Source organism: Salvelinus alpinus, chromosome 13 (genome assembly GCF_045679555.1).
Source record: "Salvelinus alpinus chromosome 13, SLU_Salpinus.1, whole genome shotgun sequence".
In the NCBI taxonomy this organism is placed as follows: Eukaryota; Metazoa; Chordata; class Actinopteri; order Salmoniformes; family Salmonidae; genus Salvelinus; species Salvelinus alpinus.
Window position 1 is genome coordinate 31,836,575 of NC_092098.1, and position 19,478 is coordinate 31,856,052.

Here is a 19,478-nt window from a genome sequence, read left to right on the forward strand (position 1 = left end):
ACTACTATTATTCTGACATTTCACATTCTTAAAATAAAGTGGTGATCCTAACTGACCTAAGACAGGGATTTTTTTAACGAGGATTAAATGTCAGGAATTGTGAGAAACTGAGTTTAAATCTATTTTGAGAAATTGTATGTAAACTTCTGACTTTCATTGATTATAAACTGGGTGATTCAAGCCCTGATTACTGACTGGCTGACAGCCATGGTATATCAGACCGTATACCACGGATATAACAAAACATTTATTTTTGCTGCTCTAATTACCATGGTCACCAGTTTATAATAGCAATAAGGCACCTCTGGGGGTTTTGGTACAGTATATTGCCAATATACCACGGCTAAGGGCTGTATCCAGGCATTCCACATTGTGTCATGCTTAAGAACATCCCTTAGCCATGGTATTTTGGCCATATACCACATCTCCTCGGGCCTTATTGCTTAAATATAAACCATCACACTACCTCCACAGCGACCTGAGAGACTGATCAGCAGTTATTGAGAGTAAGGGGGCAATTACTTGTTCACAAAGGAGCACTGGGTGTTGCATAACGTTGTTAATGTAATACATGAAATAAGTATGTAATTGTTGTGTTATTTGTTCAGTATAAAAAAATATGCAAAAGTTGAGAACATTTCAAAGGGGGCAGATTATATATATATATATATATATATTCGTTTTTGTTTTTTCTCAAATGAATATCAAACAGCTCACCTGTCCATATATATGATTTGTGGGAATTCCAGTTTCTTATGAATCTTTTCTGGGCGTCCTAAAGACTGGTTGAACTCAAACCTGGACAGTTCAAAGGTCAACACTGGTGGTAACTTTGAGAACCACCTCTGGAACACAACAGAATTCACATTAACATTTCAATTTCTATCTATATTACATTTACATTCATATGTATTTGGCTTAACATTCACAACAACTTTCAGAGTAAACATAAAGCTAGGAGTTTGGTATGCTCACCTCGCTGCCAGACGAAATGGTTTGATCCAAATGTAGGGCTTCAATCTCCCCCTCTACCATGGCGCCTTCAAGACATTCATCCAAGTTGTTGAAACCGTTCACTTGTAAGGGGTACTGGCCAAACTGCTCGATGTTGGATAAGGTCTTGCCTACACATTGTCAAACATCGATGTGAATTGACAGAAAAAATAAGGATTGCATAAGGGTCAGGAGTTTTTCTTCACCATGTGACCTCAGCAGGAAAAACTATGGCTCCTACTTAAAGGCTATATCAGATTACGACTAGTCATATAGGGTCAAAGCCAAGTATGATATGATAGTGACTACGGTCATAGCCTAAAAACAAGCTTTTCCTGGTCATGTCAGGTGATCAGGAAATACTTGAGGCCCTACAGTATGTATAACCAAAATTAAATGCCCATTCTATACTTACCCACATGAGTTCTCTCTGCCACAAATGTCCCATAGAACAGCTGAACCATTGGGTTTTCTTTTTTATCTTCCGGGCTGCTAAAGATAAGATCACATTTATACCTCGAGCAATTCAATATCTGATTTCCTGTACTTCAAGACAAATAATACTGGTACAGTAATAAGAATACGTATTATATGTTCAGTACTGGAATGTCAAATAGCTTAACAAATTACCATAGCTATGATATCTTAGTTAGCAACAGGGGAGCAACTTTGGTTTTAGTACCAGCCAAAAGTTTGAACACACCTACTCATTCAAGGCTTTTTCTACATTGTAAAATAACAGTGAAGACATCAAAACTATGAAATAACACATATGGAAATAATAACAATGTATAACACAATGTAGTAAACCAAAAAGTTGTATTTTTTATTTTTTTAATCGAAATATATTTGAGATGAGATTTTTCAAAGTAGCCACCCTTTGCGTTGATGACAGCTTTGCACACTCTTGGCATTCACTCAACCAGCTTCACATGGAAAGCTTTTCCAACAGTCTTAAAGTAGTTCCCATATATGCTGAGCACTTGTTGGCTGCTTTTCCTTCACTCTGCGACCCAACTCATCCCAAACCACCTCAATTGGGTTGAGGTCGGGTGATTGTGGAGGCCAGGTCATCTGACGCAGCACTCCAGCTCTCTCCTTCTTGGTCAAATAGCCCTTACACAGCCTGGAGGTGTGTTGGGTCATTGTCCTGTTGAAAAACAAATGATAGTACCACTAAGCGCAAACCAGATAGGATGGCGTATCGCTGCAGAATGTTGTGGTAGCAATGCTGGTTAAGTGTGTCTTGAATTCTAAATAAATCACCTACAGTGTCACCAGCAAAGCACCCCCACACCATCACACCTCCTCCATGCTTCAGGTGGGATCTACATGTTCACCTACTCTGCAACTCACAAAGACACGGCGGTTGGAACCAAAAATCTAAAAAATCTGACCAAAGGACAGATTTCCACCAGTCTAATGTCCATTGCTCATGTTTCTTGGCCCAAGCAAGTCTCTTCTTCTTATTGGTGTCCTTTAGTAATGGTTTCTTTGCGGCAAGTCGACCATGAAGGCCTGACTCACACAGCTTCCTCTGAACAGTTGAGATGTTGAAATGTGTCTGTCCGTGAATAATAATAAGAATTTTTTAGGTTGCAATTCGACTCTAATGAACTATTATCCTCTGTAGCAGAGGTAACTCTGGGTCTTCCTTTCCTGTGGCGGTCCTCATGAGAGCCAGTTTCATCATAGCGCTTGATGGTTTTTGCGACTGCACTTGAAGAAACGTTCAAAGTTCTTGAAATGGTCCGGATTGACTGACCTTCATGTCTTAAACTTCTTATGGCTGAGATCCCGCTAACGGGATCGATATGACAACAGCCAGTGAAAGTGCAGGGCGCCAAATTCAAACAGAAATCTCATAATTAAAATTCCTCAAGCATACAAGTATTTCACACAATTTTAAAGATACACGTCTTGTTAATCCCACCACAGTGTCCGATTTCAAATAGGCTTTTCGGCGAAAGCACCACAAATGATTATGTTACGTCAGAGCCAAGTCACAGAAAAACACAGCCATTTTTCCAGCCAAAAAGAGGAGTCACAAAAAGCAGAAATAGAGATAGAATTAATCACTAACCTTTGATGATCTTCATCTGATGACACTCATAGGACTTCATGTTACACAATACATGTATGTTTTGTTCGATAAAAGTCGTATTTATATAAAAAAAAACTCAGTATACATTGGTGCGTTATGTTCAGTAGTTCCAAAAACATCCGGTGATTTTGCAGAGAGCCACATCAATTTACAGAAATACTCATAAATGTTGATGAAAATGCAAGTGTTATGCATGGAACTTTAGATACACTTCTTCTTAATGCAACCGCTGTGTCAGATTTCAAAAAAGCTTTACGGAAAAAGCAAACCATGCAATAATCTGAGTACGGCGCTCAGAGCCCAAACAAGAAAAAAAAATATCCGCCATATTGTGCAATCAACAGAAGTCAGAAATAACATTATAAACATTCACTTACCTTTGATGATCATCAGAATGCACTCCCAAGAATCCCAGTTCCACAATAAAGGTTTATTTTGTTCGATAATGTCCAAATAAATCAGTTTTCTTTGCGCGTTCAGTACACAATCTAAACTCACGAAGCGCGGGCAGGTCCAGGCAAAAGTTCAGACGAAAAGTCATATTACAGTCCGTAGAAACATGTCAAACGATGTATAGAATCAATCTTTAGGATGTTTTTAACATAAATCTTCAATAATGTTCCAACCGGAGAATTCCTTTGTCTTCAGAAATGCGATGGAACAGAGCTCGCTCTCACGTGAACGCGCATGGTCAGCGCATGTTCAGCTCATGGCAGACCTTACTCAATCCCCTCTCATTTGGCCCCACTTCACAGTAGAAGCATCAAACAAGGTTCTAAAGACTGTTGACATCTAGTGGAAGCCTTAGGAAGTGCAACATGACAAATATCCCACTGTATCTTCAATAGGGAATGAGTTGAAAAACGACCAACCTCATTTCCCACTTCCTGGTTGGCTTTTTTCTCAGGTTTTTGCCTGCCATATGAGTTCTGTTATACTCACAGACATCATTCAAACAGTTTTAGAAACGTCAGAGTGTTTTCTATAATATGCATATATTAGCAACTGGGACTGAGTAGCAGGCAGTTTACTCTGGGCACCTTATTCATCCAAGCTACTCAATACCAGCCATAAGAAGTTAAAGTAATGATGGACCGTCATTTCTCTTTGCTTATTTGAGCTGTTCTTGCCATAATATGGACATGGTATTTTACCAAATAGGGCTATCTTCTGTATACCAACCCTACCTTGTCACAACACAACTGATTGGCTCAAACGCATTAAGAAGGAAAGCAATTCCACAAATTAACAAAACACACCTGTTCATTGAAATACATGTGTTACTTCATTTCATTCATTTCTACAACGTAGAAAACAGTAAAAATAAAGAAAAACCCATGAATGAGTAGGTGTGTCCAAACTTTTGACTGGTACTGTATATACATATACATACAGTACCAGTCAAAAGTTTGGACACACATATGGATATATATATAAATAAAACTCATACAAATATAAAAAGAAACGTCCTTGCACTGTCAACTGCATTTATTTTCAGCAAACTTAACATGTGTAAATATTTGTATGAACATAACAAGATTCAACAGACATAAACTGAACAAGTTCCACAGGCATGTGACTGACAGAAATGGAATAATGTGTCCCTGAACAAAGGGGGGGGGGTCAAAATCAAAAGTAACAGTCAGTATCTGGTGTGGCCACCAGCTGCATTAAGTACTGCAGTGCATCTCCTCCTCATGGACTGCACCAGATTTGCCAGTTCTTGCTGTGAGATGTTACCACACTCTTCCATTTTAAATCCAGTCTGAAACACTCCAAATAGCCTACCCAACCGCTCAGAGGCGCATACATGGTCCTAAAGCACACAGGTGCCTCATTTTGTATCACATTCCAATTATTAAACTGGGGGGGACAAATATGTAATTTCAGAATGTGGGGGTGATGTCCCCCCCGTCCCCCAGTGAAATTTGCGCCCCTGGTTAGCTATGACGATAAATGTGTTTTCGTACAGAACTGACTGTTGGGATAAAATCCTTGACTTACTTTCCATTAGCAGCCAGCTGAAAGGCATCTTCAAGCCAGTCAAGGAGTTTGTGGGTGAACTCACTCACATCCTAGAATGAACACATCTGAAATGAACATCTTTGTATGCAAAGCAGTTGATGTAAAGGGGTGGCCATGACCCTGGTGTGTGTGTGTGTGTGTGTGTGTGTGTGTGTGTGTGTGTGTGTGTGTGTGTGTGTGTGTGTGTGTGTGTGTGTGTGTGTGTGTATTGGCAAGTGTGTATGTGCGTATACCTGTTGGACCTCAGTGTGTACCTGTTGGGCCTCACTGGATCGGAAAGCATCTCTCAAAAGCTCTACGGCAGCAGACGGGTCCACAAACCTGCGAGTGGAGCCCACCATGAGAGCAAAGAGACAGCGCAGCTCCTGCATGAAGGCTATGTTCCTCTTGTCCTGAGAATACATGCATACGTTAGGCTTCTCTTACTTCACAGAGCTGCACTGGAAAACCTGGGCAACACTTTACTGTTTTCAACAATATATCTTCATATGCAGAGGAGTCCATATAACTTTGTACTTACACTTAATAATAACATTCATGAGCCTTTCTTATAAACGTATATACATTTTTATAACATTTGATTATAACATGTAGCCTACACTGTTTATAAATTGTTTATCAATGCGTCTTCATGGAAGTTACTATTAAGTGTTAACCACTATCTTTATGCACAATGTATAACTCTGTAGTGTAGTTTCCCCTCTAACATCAGCCAGACATCCCCTGACTCTTCAGCCTCTGGGACCCAAAGGTCCAGTCTCTGTTCCTCAGGGCTCCTGGCTCTCCATTGGACACTCACCGAGTGGCTCGTACACTTCTCCAGGATTCGCTCAGACAGGCAGTAGTTAAGTACCAATCTGCGGAACACGGGCAGGTGGAACAGGGACTGAAATAAGAGACAAAGATGAGATTTTTCGTGTGTAAAAATGTAATTGTCGAGGATACTTATGGAGGTTTTAACAAGCAAACAAAAGAAAATACCATTGAGATAAGGGTGATGGTAATTTTCCTCTCATAACAAGACGAATAAATGAGATAATCTTCTCTTTATATTAGTGACAAAACACTTCATCGATGCTGGTGAGCCATAGTGTGTTTTATTGCTAACTCTGTAACATATACAACACAATGGAGCCTTTTGTGCAGTTTTGAAGAGACAACAATATACCCACGTTTTTGATCGCATTAGGCCTATGTGTCTTCTCAACTTTCTCGTTTCCCTGAAACTTAATTACAGATTATCACAATCTTACTGTAAAGCGTACCACACCAGATACCATAGAAATATGAGTACACAGCCACATGCATTCATACAGTGAGTCTCAATCAGATAACTACTTTCTATGGGTAAATTGTGATGGAAAGAGTAAAATAAAATGATGGATTTAAAATGGAACAACTTCAAATGACTTCTCAGCCACTCAAAATGTGTGCATGCATTGCTATCCACTGATGATATTTCCTTTGGGTTTTAGTGCTTTAAATCGATGTGGCGCATATCTTAACGAAATTAAGACAAATGAGCATTCCCATTTGGCCTAATCTACCGATATAAACTCATTTCAGTCCAGGCGGCAGAGTTCATCGCTTGCTCTATCATCACAACACTGCACTATTTAATTACCCTTGCAGTCTATCAATATCAATGAAGGCTTGAATTTCAGCAGAGCCACCTGATAGGCCCAGCTAAATTTAGTCTGGAATGGACTCTTAATAGAATTATTGCACCAAGAAGCTTTTGCGTTTGGAAAGTAAAAACCCTTATCCCACCACTGCCCCTCATCTTTCCCCATCCTCCTGGTATTACCGACAACTCAATTAACACAATATGGCTTGATTGTGTGGTAACAGGTTGAAAAGAAATCTTCTCCCTCTATTTACCAGAAGTCGACATCGTTCAGCAAATTGGACGGAAAAACAAACATGTGTTTGGAGCCTTCTCGCCTAGTGGTAATATTTTGAACCGATTCACACCAGAAGTCTTGAAAGGTTTTGGAAAACTGGGAGAGGTTCTAAACATGGTCATCACATATACACAAATTAGGAGGTGGTGCAGAAAGTCAAGGCCGTATTATAGAGACCAAAGGAGTCCAAGGGATTCTGCAGATTCTGCAAAATTCAAATACAACCTTTACTGTACGACATCAACCTTAGTAACAGCCAGGACCTGACTGGTGATACAACAGGTGGTCTTAAATGGCAAAGCATTAACAAGGTCCACAGTACAAACCGCAAATGTTATACTTATCTTTTTATCCTGTTCATCTCACTGGCACAATTCTCTTTTTCTGTGCATACTTTTTTATATTTTAAAGATCAAGCTCCAGAGCAGACACTGTTAATAACTGTGCATTAGTGTGTATATTGTGTGTACCTCACCTGTATGACAGCACTGAACCAGCAGGTGTTGCCCACATTGCGGATGCCCACGGGCCACTCCTCCTTACGGATCCAGTCTGCAGGGCTGCAGCTCTCTCCTTGGGCCTCGCAGCGCTTCCTCTTCACCCGTGCAGCGCTGTCCTCCACACTGGCCTCCAGTGCCCTGGAACACACCAAAACATGCCACTCCTCAACTGTAGACAATGGTCTGATTGATAGTTTCACCTGGGTTGTGTTCATTAGGCACCAAATGGAAGAAAACTGACAAAAATGGGGAGGGAATCCAATAAGAAATGCAAATTTTTGTTTTCTGTTTCAAAACATTTTCTGTTGCTTGCTCTTATGAACAAGACCCTGGTTTTCCTTTTTTGTTGATGTTATCTATTTCTCATACTGTACTTCTGTGTTCACTTCAGATATTATAACCTTTTAATTAAGAGATGACTCTCAATTGGTTACTTCTTTCAGCAAGAAAACAGCAAGCAAAGGGGAAATGGTGAGGTACTGGATGACTATACCTGTTGAGCTCTCTCTCCTCTGCCTGGGATTCTTGCAAGCTGAGCTCAATGGCTGTCTGAAGGTCATCTTTAGGAGGAGCACCTGAGGACAAACATTGGGAAACAAATTATATTTTATGTTCATCACAAGACCCTCAGTATTTTGCTCCTTTCCTTAGACTTTCCTTCCCAACTTCCGGCCTACCTTTCTGGGCCCCCCAGGCCTCCCTGTTGACTTCTGTGTCTGGTGTGTCCTCAGTCCCCTGGCCCTCCTCTGGCGGCTGTGTGGTCAGCAGCCCAACAGCATGGCTAATGTCCCCCTGACTGGCCTGGTATCAGAGATATAAGAGTAGGCATTACAATGTGTCCTTTCCAAGAACTCCCTGGCCTGGTGCCAGTCTGTTTCTGAATTTGATGATAACTCTGACAAAGGACAGAGCAGCTAAAGCAGAGATAAACTGGCACAGAGGCAAGTGGCTACACCTAACCTTAAGTTTGACCTCTACGTGATAGAGTCCTTCTAATGGATTTGTTCCCGGGGACTAAGCCCATGAAAGAGCCGGCTGACAAAAATGTCTGACAATATAATTTATTTTGCCTTTTTAAGTACGTAAGTCGCTGAAAACTCTTTTGCAACAACGACCTGAAATCTTCATCGCTCAAATGTACAATATGAGGGTTTCCCTCCATCTAGTTCATGCTCATTGACGAATGGTGTTGGCATGACATCATCTCACTGTTTCCTTCTTAGACACTACATCATTGGTCTCTGACATGGCCTACAGCTAATGTCATGTCACAACACAATTAATCAAATGTCAAATCAAGTAGACATGTGGTAATAAAAACATTTGTTCCCTAAGTGTCTTCAGGACCTACCTTGAAGTCCTCTCATAGTGTCATTGAGACAGTCCAATCATTTAGCTGAGAAATTGCTTCTACCAACCTTAGGCCAGACATGGTACTCTGGTCCCCTTCACGAAAGGCTGTGTACATCATAGAGCTCACAGTACCGTGGGAAAACTCTGTTGAAGAGGCCTACGAGCGTAAGAAACTGCGTTACACAGAGTTGGCAGCAGACGCAACTCAGCGTGGCTGGAATGCAAAAGTCTGGCCAGTTGAAGTGGGATGCAGAGGATTCGTGGCTTCTTCTACCATCAGGTTGGTGAAAGAACTTGGAATCCATGGACAGGCTCTGCGGCAGACCGTCAGAGCAGTTTCTCAAGCAGCTGAAAGAGGCAGCCAGTGGATCTGGATCAAACGGAAGGACCCTTGCTGGGCTATAACTTCATGACCCCCCACCCCCACCTGAGAACCCAATTCAGATCTGAGGTTTGCGGTCAGCTGTAGGGCTGGCTCAGGGAAGAGGACGCCCCTGCCTTGCATAGTCCCGTGGGAAATCTTAATTGGGCATGGGACACAAGCTAAGGCTTGATCACCCTTTAGCTGGCCACCTTTGATGAGGGTGTTTAGTGATTAAAGGCCGAAACACCCACTGATTCGAAGGCACACTACTGAGGATGTGTCCCAAAATTGACATCTTAACCCAGTCTAAGAAATAAACCTCCCATGCCACTCTGTCAACATCACGGCAAATCTCATGTGAGTGCATACATCTATTGGCACAATGGACAGTTTTAACATCTCGTCCCGTGTTTTATGATTCTGGGTATATGGTAGGCCTGGACCACCAAGAAGGAATCAATAAACTTTGAGAGGGCTTAAGTTACTGTCTATCTATCCACAATATGACAACGTTATACCGATTAAGCAGGCAGAACCGAAGCCTATCTGCCTGTCTGTCCACAGTGTTTGGTACTCACATTCAGGGCCCTGAGGAGGATCTGTGGGTCTTGGATGCCAGTGATCTCCCTCAGCTGGTTGATCAGCATCAGGCTCTGAGGAGCGAAAAATGTCAATGAAGAACAAAAGGCTTTCCATTAACCTGTTGCTTGGGTGAAAATAGTCTCTACAACGAAGGTATGCAATTATTCATATGACCTTCCTGGCAAGATTGGAAAGAGTACACGTTCTAGAGGTTATTTTTCCAGTCCTTTACTTTGAACTGATTAGCGTGACAGAGTATTGCTGAGTAATAATTACTTAGATGAGCTTTGGAGCCCTTTTATTACATTTAGAGTTTTTTCTCTCCGGGGCTAGGTTGAGCAGGCTAGTCTCATAGACTAGACGTAAAATAGTAAATCCGGGACACTCAAATAAGTATGATATGTTACGTTTGGTATGGTTACATAAGACAGAAGGTTACTTAAGGCAAAAGCAAAAATCAGGGTGGTTGATCGGGTGTATAACGCAAACGTCTAGCAACCTAAAGGTTGAGTGTTCGAATCTCATCATGGACAACTTTAGCATTTTAGCTAATTATCTACTTTGCGACTAGTTAGCATGTTAGCTAACCCTTCCCCTAACTTTAACCCTTTAACCTATGTGGAAGGACCACCAGAGGGCAGGCTGGTCCCACGGATAGTAGCCCAGCCCGGCATGTGAGTCAAGGTGATCAGAGGCAATTAAGCACAGCTTACGGCACTAATGACTTATTCTCTTTCCCCTACAAGAGAGAGGAGGGAACCGGCAGTAGGAGAGACTGGAGGAAGAAAAGAGTGTTTGCTTCTACAAAGGAGTAGAAGTTGTCGGAAGTCGGAAGTTTACATACACCTTAGCCAAATACATTTAAACTCAGTTTTTCACAATTCCTGACATTTAATCGTAGTAAAAATTCCCTGTCTTAGGTCAGTTGGGTCACCACTTCATTTTAAGAATGTGAAATGTCAGAATAATAGTAGAGAGAATGATACATTTCAGCTTCTATTTCTTTCATCACATTCCCAGTGGGTCAGAAGTTCACATACACTCAATTAGTATTTGGTAGCATTGCCTTTAAATTGTTTAACAAGCTTCCCACAATAAGTTGGGTGAATGTTGGCCCATTCCTCCTGACAGAGCTGGTGTAACTGAGTCAGGTTTGTAGGCCTCCTTGCTCGCACACAGTTTTTCAGTTCTGCCCACAAATATTATATGGGATTGAGGTCAGGGCTTTGTGATGGCCACTCCAATACCTTGACTTTGTTGTCCTTAAGCCATTTTGCCACAACTTTGGAAGTATGCTTGGGGTCATTGTCCATTTGGAAGACCCATTTGCGACCAAGCTTTAACTTCCTGACTGACGTCTTGAGATGTTGCTTCAATATATCCACATCATTTTCCTCCTCATGATGTTATCTATTTTGTGAAGTGCACCAGTCCCTCCTGCAGCAAAGCCCCCCCACAACATGATGCTGCCACCCCCGTGCTTCATGGTTGGGATGGTGTTTTTCGGCTTGCAAGCCTCCCCCTTTTTCCTCCAAACATAACGATGGTCATTATGGCCAAACAGTTCTATTTTTGTTTCATCAGACCAGGGGATATTCCTCCAAAAAGTATGATATTTGTCCAAATGTTCAGTTGAAAACCTTAGTCTGGCTTTTTATATGGGGGTTTTGGAGCAGTGGCTTATTCCTTACGGAGCGGCCTTTCAGGTTATGTCGATATAGGACTCGCTTTACTGTGGAAATAGATACTTTTGTACCCGTTTCCTCCAGCATCTTCACAAGGTCCTTTGTTGTTGTTCTGGGATTGATTTGCACTTTTCGCACCGAAGTACGTTCATCTCTAGGAGACAGAACGCGTCTCCTTCCTGAGCGGTATGACAGCTGCGTGGTCCCATGGTGATTATACTTGCGTACTATTGTTTGTACAGATGAACGTAGTACCTTCAGGTGTTTGGAAATTGCTCCCAAGGATGAACCAGACTTGTGGAGGTCTACAATTCTTTTTTCTGAGGTCTTGGCTGATTTCTTTTGATTTTCCCATGATGTCAAGCAAAGAGGCACTGAGTTTGAAGGTAGGCCTTGAAATACATCCACAGGTACACCTCCAATTGACTCAAATTGTGTCAATTAGCCTATCAGAAGCTTCTAAAGCCATGACATAATTTTCTGGAATATTCCAAGCTGTTTAAAGGCATAGTCAACTTAGTGTAGTGTATGTAAACTTCTGACCCACTGGAATTGTGATACAGTGAATTATATAAGTGAAATAATCTGTCTGTAAACAATTTTTGGAAAAATTACTTGTGTCATGCACAAAGAAGATGTCCTAACCGACTTGCCAAAACTATAGTTTGTTAACAAGAAATTTGTGAAGTGGTTGAAAAACGAGTTTTAATGCCTCCAACCTAAGTGTATGTAAACTTCCGACTTCAACTGTACCTTTTGGAAGGGGGAAGAAGAGGACAAACCACCTCTTGGGAATGGCCGCCACGGATCCGGACCACTACCCTAAGGGAGCTCTCCACAGACAGATCATTAAGGCTGTGACACACCTGTGATTTATGTTACAGTTTGAAGATACTCGCCGTGTGTTCCTTGTTCTTGTAAAGAAGATGTGTTTTCATTGTGAGGTCATCTTTGATTGTGTTGGAGGGTTTGGGAATAAAGAAATACCTCAATAGAGAACTTTATTCAATTAAGAACCTGCTCCTGACTCGTTTACTCCACCTTTCCGCTTTAGAGCAACCTCAAACGACTTGGGCCGCCTAGCTAACGTTAGCCACTGTAAATTAAAATTCCTAAAATATTATACGTTTTTAAAATTCATAACATATTGAACAAATTGCAATTTGTAACATATCATATGAAATCGATGATGGACATCCACAAATGAACACATACCATATGAAACTTTACATATCATACTAATTGGAGTGTCCCGGATTTACGTTTTCTATGTTATGTCTACCCCCGAGTGCAGGTTGGGTTGAGAACGAGAGAGAGAGAGCATACCAAAATTATTTGTGCATATGTCACCTCCAGTCCACATTTCTAGGTCCATTTTTAACTGGAGTAGTGTCTGTGAGGCCATATGAGTCTGAGGCGATATGTTCCACCACCACGTGGGTACTCTAACCCAATGTTTCCCGAACTGGTCCCAGTCCTGTATTTGATCTATTCTAACACACCTGATTAGTTGTCTAGTTGAATCAGGTGCGCAATAAAATATGTGGAATGGCTGAGGGTCACAAGGACCAGTTTGGGAAACACTGCCTTAACCAATTACAAACGTGCCACATTAATGGGATGGGACCAACTGAAACATTCCCCCAAAGCTATGCCCATTGCTACCTGTCTGCCAATTTGCGAGATCAGTTAAGTCTCACCTAAGTCTGCAGACTGGTAAATACCCTAAGTGTACAAAACATTAAGCACATCTGCTCTTTCCATGATATAGACTGTCCAGGTGAATCCAGGTGAAAGCTATGAACCCTTATTGATGTCACTTGTTAAATCCACTTCAATCAGTGTAGATGAAGGGGAGGAGACAGTTTAAAGAAAGATTTTTAAGCCTTGAGATATGGATTGTGTATGTGTGCCATTCAGAGGGTGACTCGTCAAGAGAAAAGATTTACATCCCTTTGAACGTGCACGGTGGTACGTGCCAGGCGCACCAGTTTCTGTCAGGAACTGCAACACTGCTGGGTTTTTCAAACTCAACAGTTTCCCATTGGTATTAAGAATGGTCCACCCTCAAAAGAGATCCAGTCAACTTGACACAACTGTGGGAAGGATTGGAGTCAACATGGGCCAGCGTCCCTGTCCTTGCCCCAAACATGCAATATTAGGAAGGTGTTCTTAATGTTCTACACACTCATTCAAAGTGTACATGAGTCATCATCCATGTATACCTAATACAATGCAACAAAAAGTATTCCTAACCAGCCGTAGCTGAGGCTTTGAAGTGATACACCAGATCAATAGTGGCTAAACAGTTAAAAGAATATGGGCCAGCTAAGAGGAGTGAGGCTATATAAAGCCCTCACCCCCATAACAGCAGGTGGACATGTCAGGGTAACAGTGTGAAGGCAGCCAGACACACAGACCTGGGACCATGCAGACTTATATGGAGAGCTGGGGTCTATCTTAGCCTCTTGGTCAGCCTCTATTTTGGGCCCTGACATGGATAGCTAGCACCTCTGTTTATCATTCCACTCGCCATGCCACCAGGGTTTGAGTGACAAAGGCAGTGGGTGTTTCTCTGACACACACAAAAAGCCACCACAGACCCTGGACACAGATGAATGTAGATAGACATTAATTGTGGACAAAAATACAGTTATCGTCATGCTATAAAACGGGATCAAGACATGTTGTTTAAGATTAACTATTAAAAAAAATCAAAGCTGATGGGTTTGTGTCCAGTTAAGACACTGGTGTATATGACAGAAAACTGTGGGTATGCATGTTGTTGTAGTGGTTTTGACAGATGACCTTTCTCTGATTACTGTTGTTATTGCAAAGATTGATAGACAATAACACAACTATTTTGCCAACTGTTTGTCGTGATACGTTGAACGAGACAAAATGTCAAACATCTTTGCAGGACAGGATACGTAGTGACAACAGTTTAGAAACACAGAATTCCCCACACAAGGTAATTGAAGCAACCGTGTCATTGACTGTTTCACTGAGGAATAAGGTTGTGTCGTGATATATAATATAGTGTCTGTCCACACAGAAAATGTAGGCTGTAACATTATGTGTTCTGGTTGCGTTAGTTGTTAACAATCTCATGCAAGGTTAGAGCTTTTGAAATGTCACTTGTCATTCCACTCTGTTACTTAGTGCTCACCGAATTCGTTGAGTTTTCCCCATGTTCACTCTGTTGTTCAACTCTCATGGCAGCAAAACCCGAATTTCTTGTTTATTTCCACAAATGCCTTCAGCCCTACTTCGGAGTCAAACCAACTCCATCTGTCAAAAGAGCCACACACAAGCAAAGAAGAGTGGTGTCCTTGCCTGTCCAAAAAACGGGCGCGTGCAAGCGACGTGTGTGCGCGCGGTTACGTCTGATACAGTATATCAGTACAAGGATGAACTGTTATGAAGTATGTTCACCTATAGGCAAACTGCAGGGGCATCATTTCAGCTAAATCTAGGATATGGCAGAGTGACCGGACGGTGGGGGGATTGAGTGAGGGTTTCCTCCCCCAAATATTTTTTGAAAGCTGAAGCTCATTTATTGCATTTTTTAACAATTTTAAAACGCTAAAATGCTATTTGGAGAATAGCAAAAACAAGAAAAATTACTCCAGACATTATCATCGTGGCTGCTGTAGCTTCATTTACATCAGTCAACATGGGACATAACAGCCTACCAACAGGTCATACAGCAATTAATTAGCTGCTACACACTAGCTCAGCATCATGATTAAAAACTCAAGTTTAGTAAATCAATCAGCAGTTAGATAGCCTAACTAGAGCCATCATCCAGCTATGCGCTGGCGCAGTGGCGACCTGTTATTTTTTGTTGTTGCCTGTTTTGCATGTTATTTTGGCATTAATACGTGTCCAATATCGGTTTGCAAACAATGTCAAGATTATTTTTTATCGAGTTAATAAAGCCGCATACAAATATGGTCTCTTTTATTGCTTTCTTGAGTAAGGCAGCTCCAAATTGCAGGTGTTTCAGCTTAGCTCAGTGCTTTCTGTTGTGGAGGGGCAGCCAGTGGATAATAAAAAGCATAGGGGTTAGTAATCTTCTCTAGTTGTGGAGTGATTGGCTCAGTGTTCTGTCATTTATGGGGAACTACGTCACCGCAAAATCTACAGCGAGAGCTATAAAGTTTAAGCCCCCTTGGGTGCTGCCATAAATTTACATTAGAAGTGCCCATCCGAGAATGCTCAAGGTCATTGGCCACAGGTAAGATGACATCAAATCATTATATCTACCGTAGCTTTGATTGGACTGATCATACTTTCAAAATCTTAGTGTAACAGTTTTAACTTTTGTCCGTCCCCTCGCCTGGCACGAACCAGGGACCCTCTGCACACATCAACAACAGTCTTCCACGAAGCATCGTTACCCATCGCTCCACAAAATCCACAGCTCTTGCAGAGCAAGGGGAACCACTACTTCAAGGTCTCAGAGCAAGTGACATCACCGACTGAAAGGCTATTAGCGCGCACCACCGCTAACTAGCTAGCCATTTCACATCGGTTACATTCACCCCCCTTTCGACCTCCTCCTTTTCCGCAGCAACCAGTGATCCGGGTCAACAGCATCAATGTATCAGTTTAAACTTTACGTCCGTCCCCTCGCCCCGGGCGCGAACCAGGGACCCTCTGCACACATTAACAACAGTCACCCACGAAGCATCGTTACCCATCGCTCCACAAAGGCCGCGGCCATTGCAGAGCAAGGGGAACCACTACTTCAAGGTCTCAGAGCAAGTGACGTCACTGATTGAAAGGCTATTAGCGCGCACCACCGCTAACTAGATAGCTAATGTAACGGATGTGAAGTGGCTAGCAAGCTAGTGGCTAGCAAGCTCACCAACTACTTCTCAGACAGAGTTCAGTGTGTCAAATCGGAGGGCCTGTTGTCCGGACCTCTGGCAGTCTCTATGGGGGTGCCACAGGGTTCAATTCTCGGGCCTACTCTTTTCTCTATACATCAATGATGTCGCTCTTGCTGCTGGGGATTCTCTGATCCACCTCTACACAGAGACACCATTCTGTATACTTCTGGCCCTTCTTAAGACACTGTGTTAACAAACCTCCAGACGAGCTTCAATGCCATACAACTCTCCTTCCTTGGCCTCCAACTGCTCTTAGTAAAACTAAATACATGCTCTTCAACCGATCGCTGCACACACCTGCCCGCCCGTCTAGCATCACTACTCTGGACGGTTCTGACTTAGAATTGTAACGGCAGCCTTCCTCCTCTTCAAGAGAAGAGAAGGTGTAGCAGGGATCGGACCAACACGCAGCGTAGCCAGTGCTCAACATGTTTAATTACGAATAACGTGAACACTTACAACAATACAGCCCTATCTGGTGCAGAGAAAACACAAAGACAGGAAACAACCACCCACAAAATCCCAACATAAAACAAGCCACCTAAATATGATTCCCAATCAGAGACAACACAAAACACCTGCCTCTGATTGAGAACCATATTAGGCCAAACATAGAAACAGACAAACTAGACACACAACATAGAATGCCCACCCAGCTCACGTCCTGACCAACACTAAAACAAGTAAAACACACAAGAACTATAGTCAGAACGTGACAAGAATATGTGGCAACTACAAATACCTAGGTGTCTGGTTAGACTGTAAACTCTCCTTCCAGACTCACATTAAGCATCTCCAATCCAAAATTACATCTAGAATTGGCTTCCTATTTCGCAACTAAGCATCCTTCACTCATGCTGCCAAACATACCCTCGTAAAACTTCGGCGATGTCATTTACAAAATAGCCTCCAACACCTACTCAGCAAATTGGATGCAGTCTATCACAGTGCCATCCGTTTTGTCACCAAAGCCCCATATACTACCCACCACTGTGACCTGTATGGTCTCGTTGGCTGGCCCTCGCTTCATATTCGTCGCCAAACTCACTGGCTCCAGGTCATCTATAAGTCTTTGCTAGGTCAAGCCCAGCCTTATCTCAGCTCACTGGTCACCATAGCAGCACCCACCCATAGCACGCGCTCTAGCAGGTATATTTCACCGGTCACCCCCAAAGCCAACTCCTCCTTTGGCCGCCTTTCCTTCCAGTTCTCTGCTGTCAATGACTGGAACGTATTGCAAAAATCACTGAAGCTGGAGACTCATATCTCCCTCACTAACTTTAAGCATCAGCTGTCAGAGCAGCTTACAGATCATTGCACCTGTACATAGCCCATCTGTAATTAGCCCACACAACTACCTCATCCCCATATTGTTATTTTTGTTCTACTCCTTTGCACCCCAGTATCTCTACTTGCACATTCGTCTTCTGCACATCTGTCACTCCAGTGTTTAATTGCTAAATTGCAATTATTTCGCCACTATGGCCTATTTATTGCCTTACCTCCCTAATCTTGCTTCATTTGCACACACTGTATATAAACTTTTGTATTGTGTTATTGAGTGTACGTTTGTTTATTCCATGTGTAACTGTGTTGTTTGTGTCACACTGCTTTGCTTTATCTTGGCCAGGTGGCAGTTGTAAATGAGAACTTGTTCTCAATTGGCCTAACTGGTTAAATTAAGGTGAAAAATAAAAGTAGATAAATTATAGATAAAACAAATCGGTGCTCATCGGCCATTGCATTGGACATAAACATAAACACGTTGGAAATTGCAAATTCATCAATGAGTGGTTTGGAAAGGAATCAGTGGCTAACTGCAAACGTTGCAAAGCAATCACTATTTTGCTTCCCCTGCTATTTGGTGGAGAGTGTGGGTGGTCCAAGTCTGGGTTTAAGGGGCTTTTATCCGAGCTTAAAATGATAAACATTCACATGAAACACCATGGGCCAGAAAAGGTTGTATACATTGGCCATGCTGTCAATCCAGCATGACTTCTGCCACCTTCAAAACATCTGGAAACTCGGAACTGGGAAATCTCAGACTTCAATGAGTTCAGGACAACTGGGAACTCAGAAAAAATCGATTTCCGACTGTGAAAATACGTTTTTAACGGTCATCCAACTCGGAATTCCAAGTTGGGCTTCTTTCTAGAGCTCCGACCTTAAAAACCACTGACGTCATGATTCAACCTTGTTTTTTCTGAGTTCCCTGTTGTCTTGGAAGCCCCATAAATCCAGAAAATGCCAGACTTTGATGACAAAGTTTTATGACAAAATTTGTCCACAAGAAGGACCGACGCACCACCTTCCTATTCAAGTGAGCACAGCACAACAGTGAGTCCAAAAACGTATGTAATATGCCAGGGAGATATGTATATTGTAGCTAAGAAAGTAATACTAAGTGTACAGTATGTTAGTAGTCCATGTGCCTCACCCTTTCCCTTTCCCCCTCATAACTTAGCCTGCTGTTCTGACTTGGTGGTGCACATGTAGCCTATAGCCTGTTTTAGAGAAATGTAATCATTGAATATTGTAAGAGCTTTCATTGTCTGCATATATGAACCCTTTATTTATCCTACGGTTCTGACTTGATGTACCGGGAGAATACTGTAAGAATGGCCCATGTTCTGAATTCTGTAGCTGTACATTTCAAAAGTGCTGAACAAATAATTATATTGACTACGTCCGTCTTAGCTCGCTTATTAATGTCTTAATCGAAATGACGGATTGCCTCTCATCCGTTCATCGTTCCCTTATGCCATAGTTTTTACATCTCAATTGTCCTTAGAAACCACATTTGTTTAAGCAGGTCAGCAATATCAGCTATGTTTTTTTAAAAGGCGGTAAATGAGTCTGAATGAACTGTTTCGCTGCCAGACAAGGCTCCACTAATAGCCAGGTGAAGCGGTGGTAAGGATTCCTTCCATGGCGCTAAAAGAAAACCCTGCTGTTGAGACAGCTTTATGTAGACCCTAACAGTTTGTGGGCACCGTTTCAAATCAAACTAAATCAAATTGTATTTGTCACATGCACCGAATACAACAGGTAGACCTTACAGTGAAATGCT

General features: G+C 42.1%; 1 protein-coding gene across 12 annotated transcripts in view; it reads right to left on the minus strand.

Moving 5' to 3' along the window:
• Nucleotides 1-14,922, minus strand: part of LOC139537562 (ubiquitin carboxyl-terminal hydrolase 28-like) — a 35,128-nt gene extending 20,206 nt beyond the window's left edge. For 3 of the 12 annotated variants that reach the window (XM_071339009.1, XM_071339007.1, XM_071339005.1), the window contains exons 1-12: nt 14,680-14,846; nt 9,822-9,896; nt 8,204-8,327; nt 8,020-8,101; nt 7,502-7,664; nt 6,295-6,348; nt 5,922-6,008; nt 5,356-5,514; nt 5,102-5,172; nt 1,409-1,485; nt 976-1,124; nt 718-845 (exon numbers count right to left, since the gene is read on the minus strand). In XM_071339009.1, coding sequence (XP_071195110.1) covers nt 718-845; nt 976-1,124; nt 1,409-1,485; nt 5,102-5,172; nt 5,356-5,514; nt 5,922-6,008; nt 6,295-6,348; nt 7,502-7,664; nt 8,020-8,101; nt 8,204-8,327; nt 9,822-9,896; nt 14,680-14,727 — 1,217 coding nt within the window. In that variant the 5' untranslated portion in view covers nt 14,728-14,846. Of the gene's footprint in view, nt 1-717; nt 846-975; nt 1,125-1,408; nt 1,486-5,101; nt 5,173-5,355; nt 5,515-5,921; nt 6,009-6,294; nt 6,349-7,501; nt 7,665-8,019; nt 8,102-8,203; nt 8,328-9,821; nt 9,897-14,679 lie in introns of all 12 variants that reach the window. The other 9 variants (XM_071339016.1, XM_071339015.1, XM_071339014.1 and 6 more) reach the window with 7 other exon arrangements.
• Nucleotides 14,923-19,478: the final 4,556 nt, after the last annotated feature.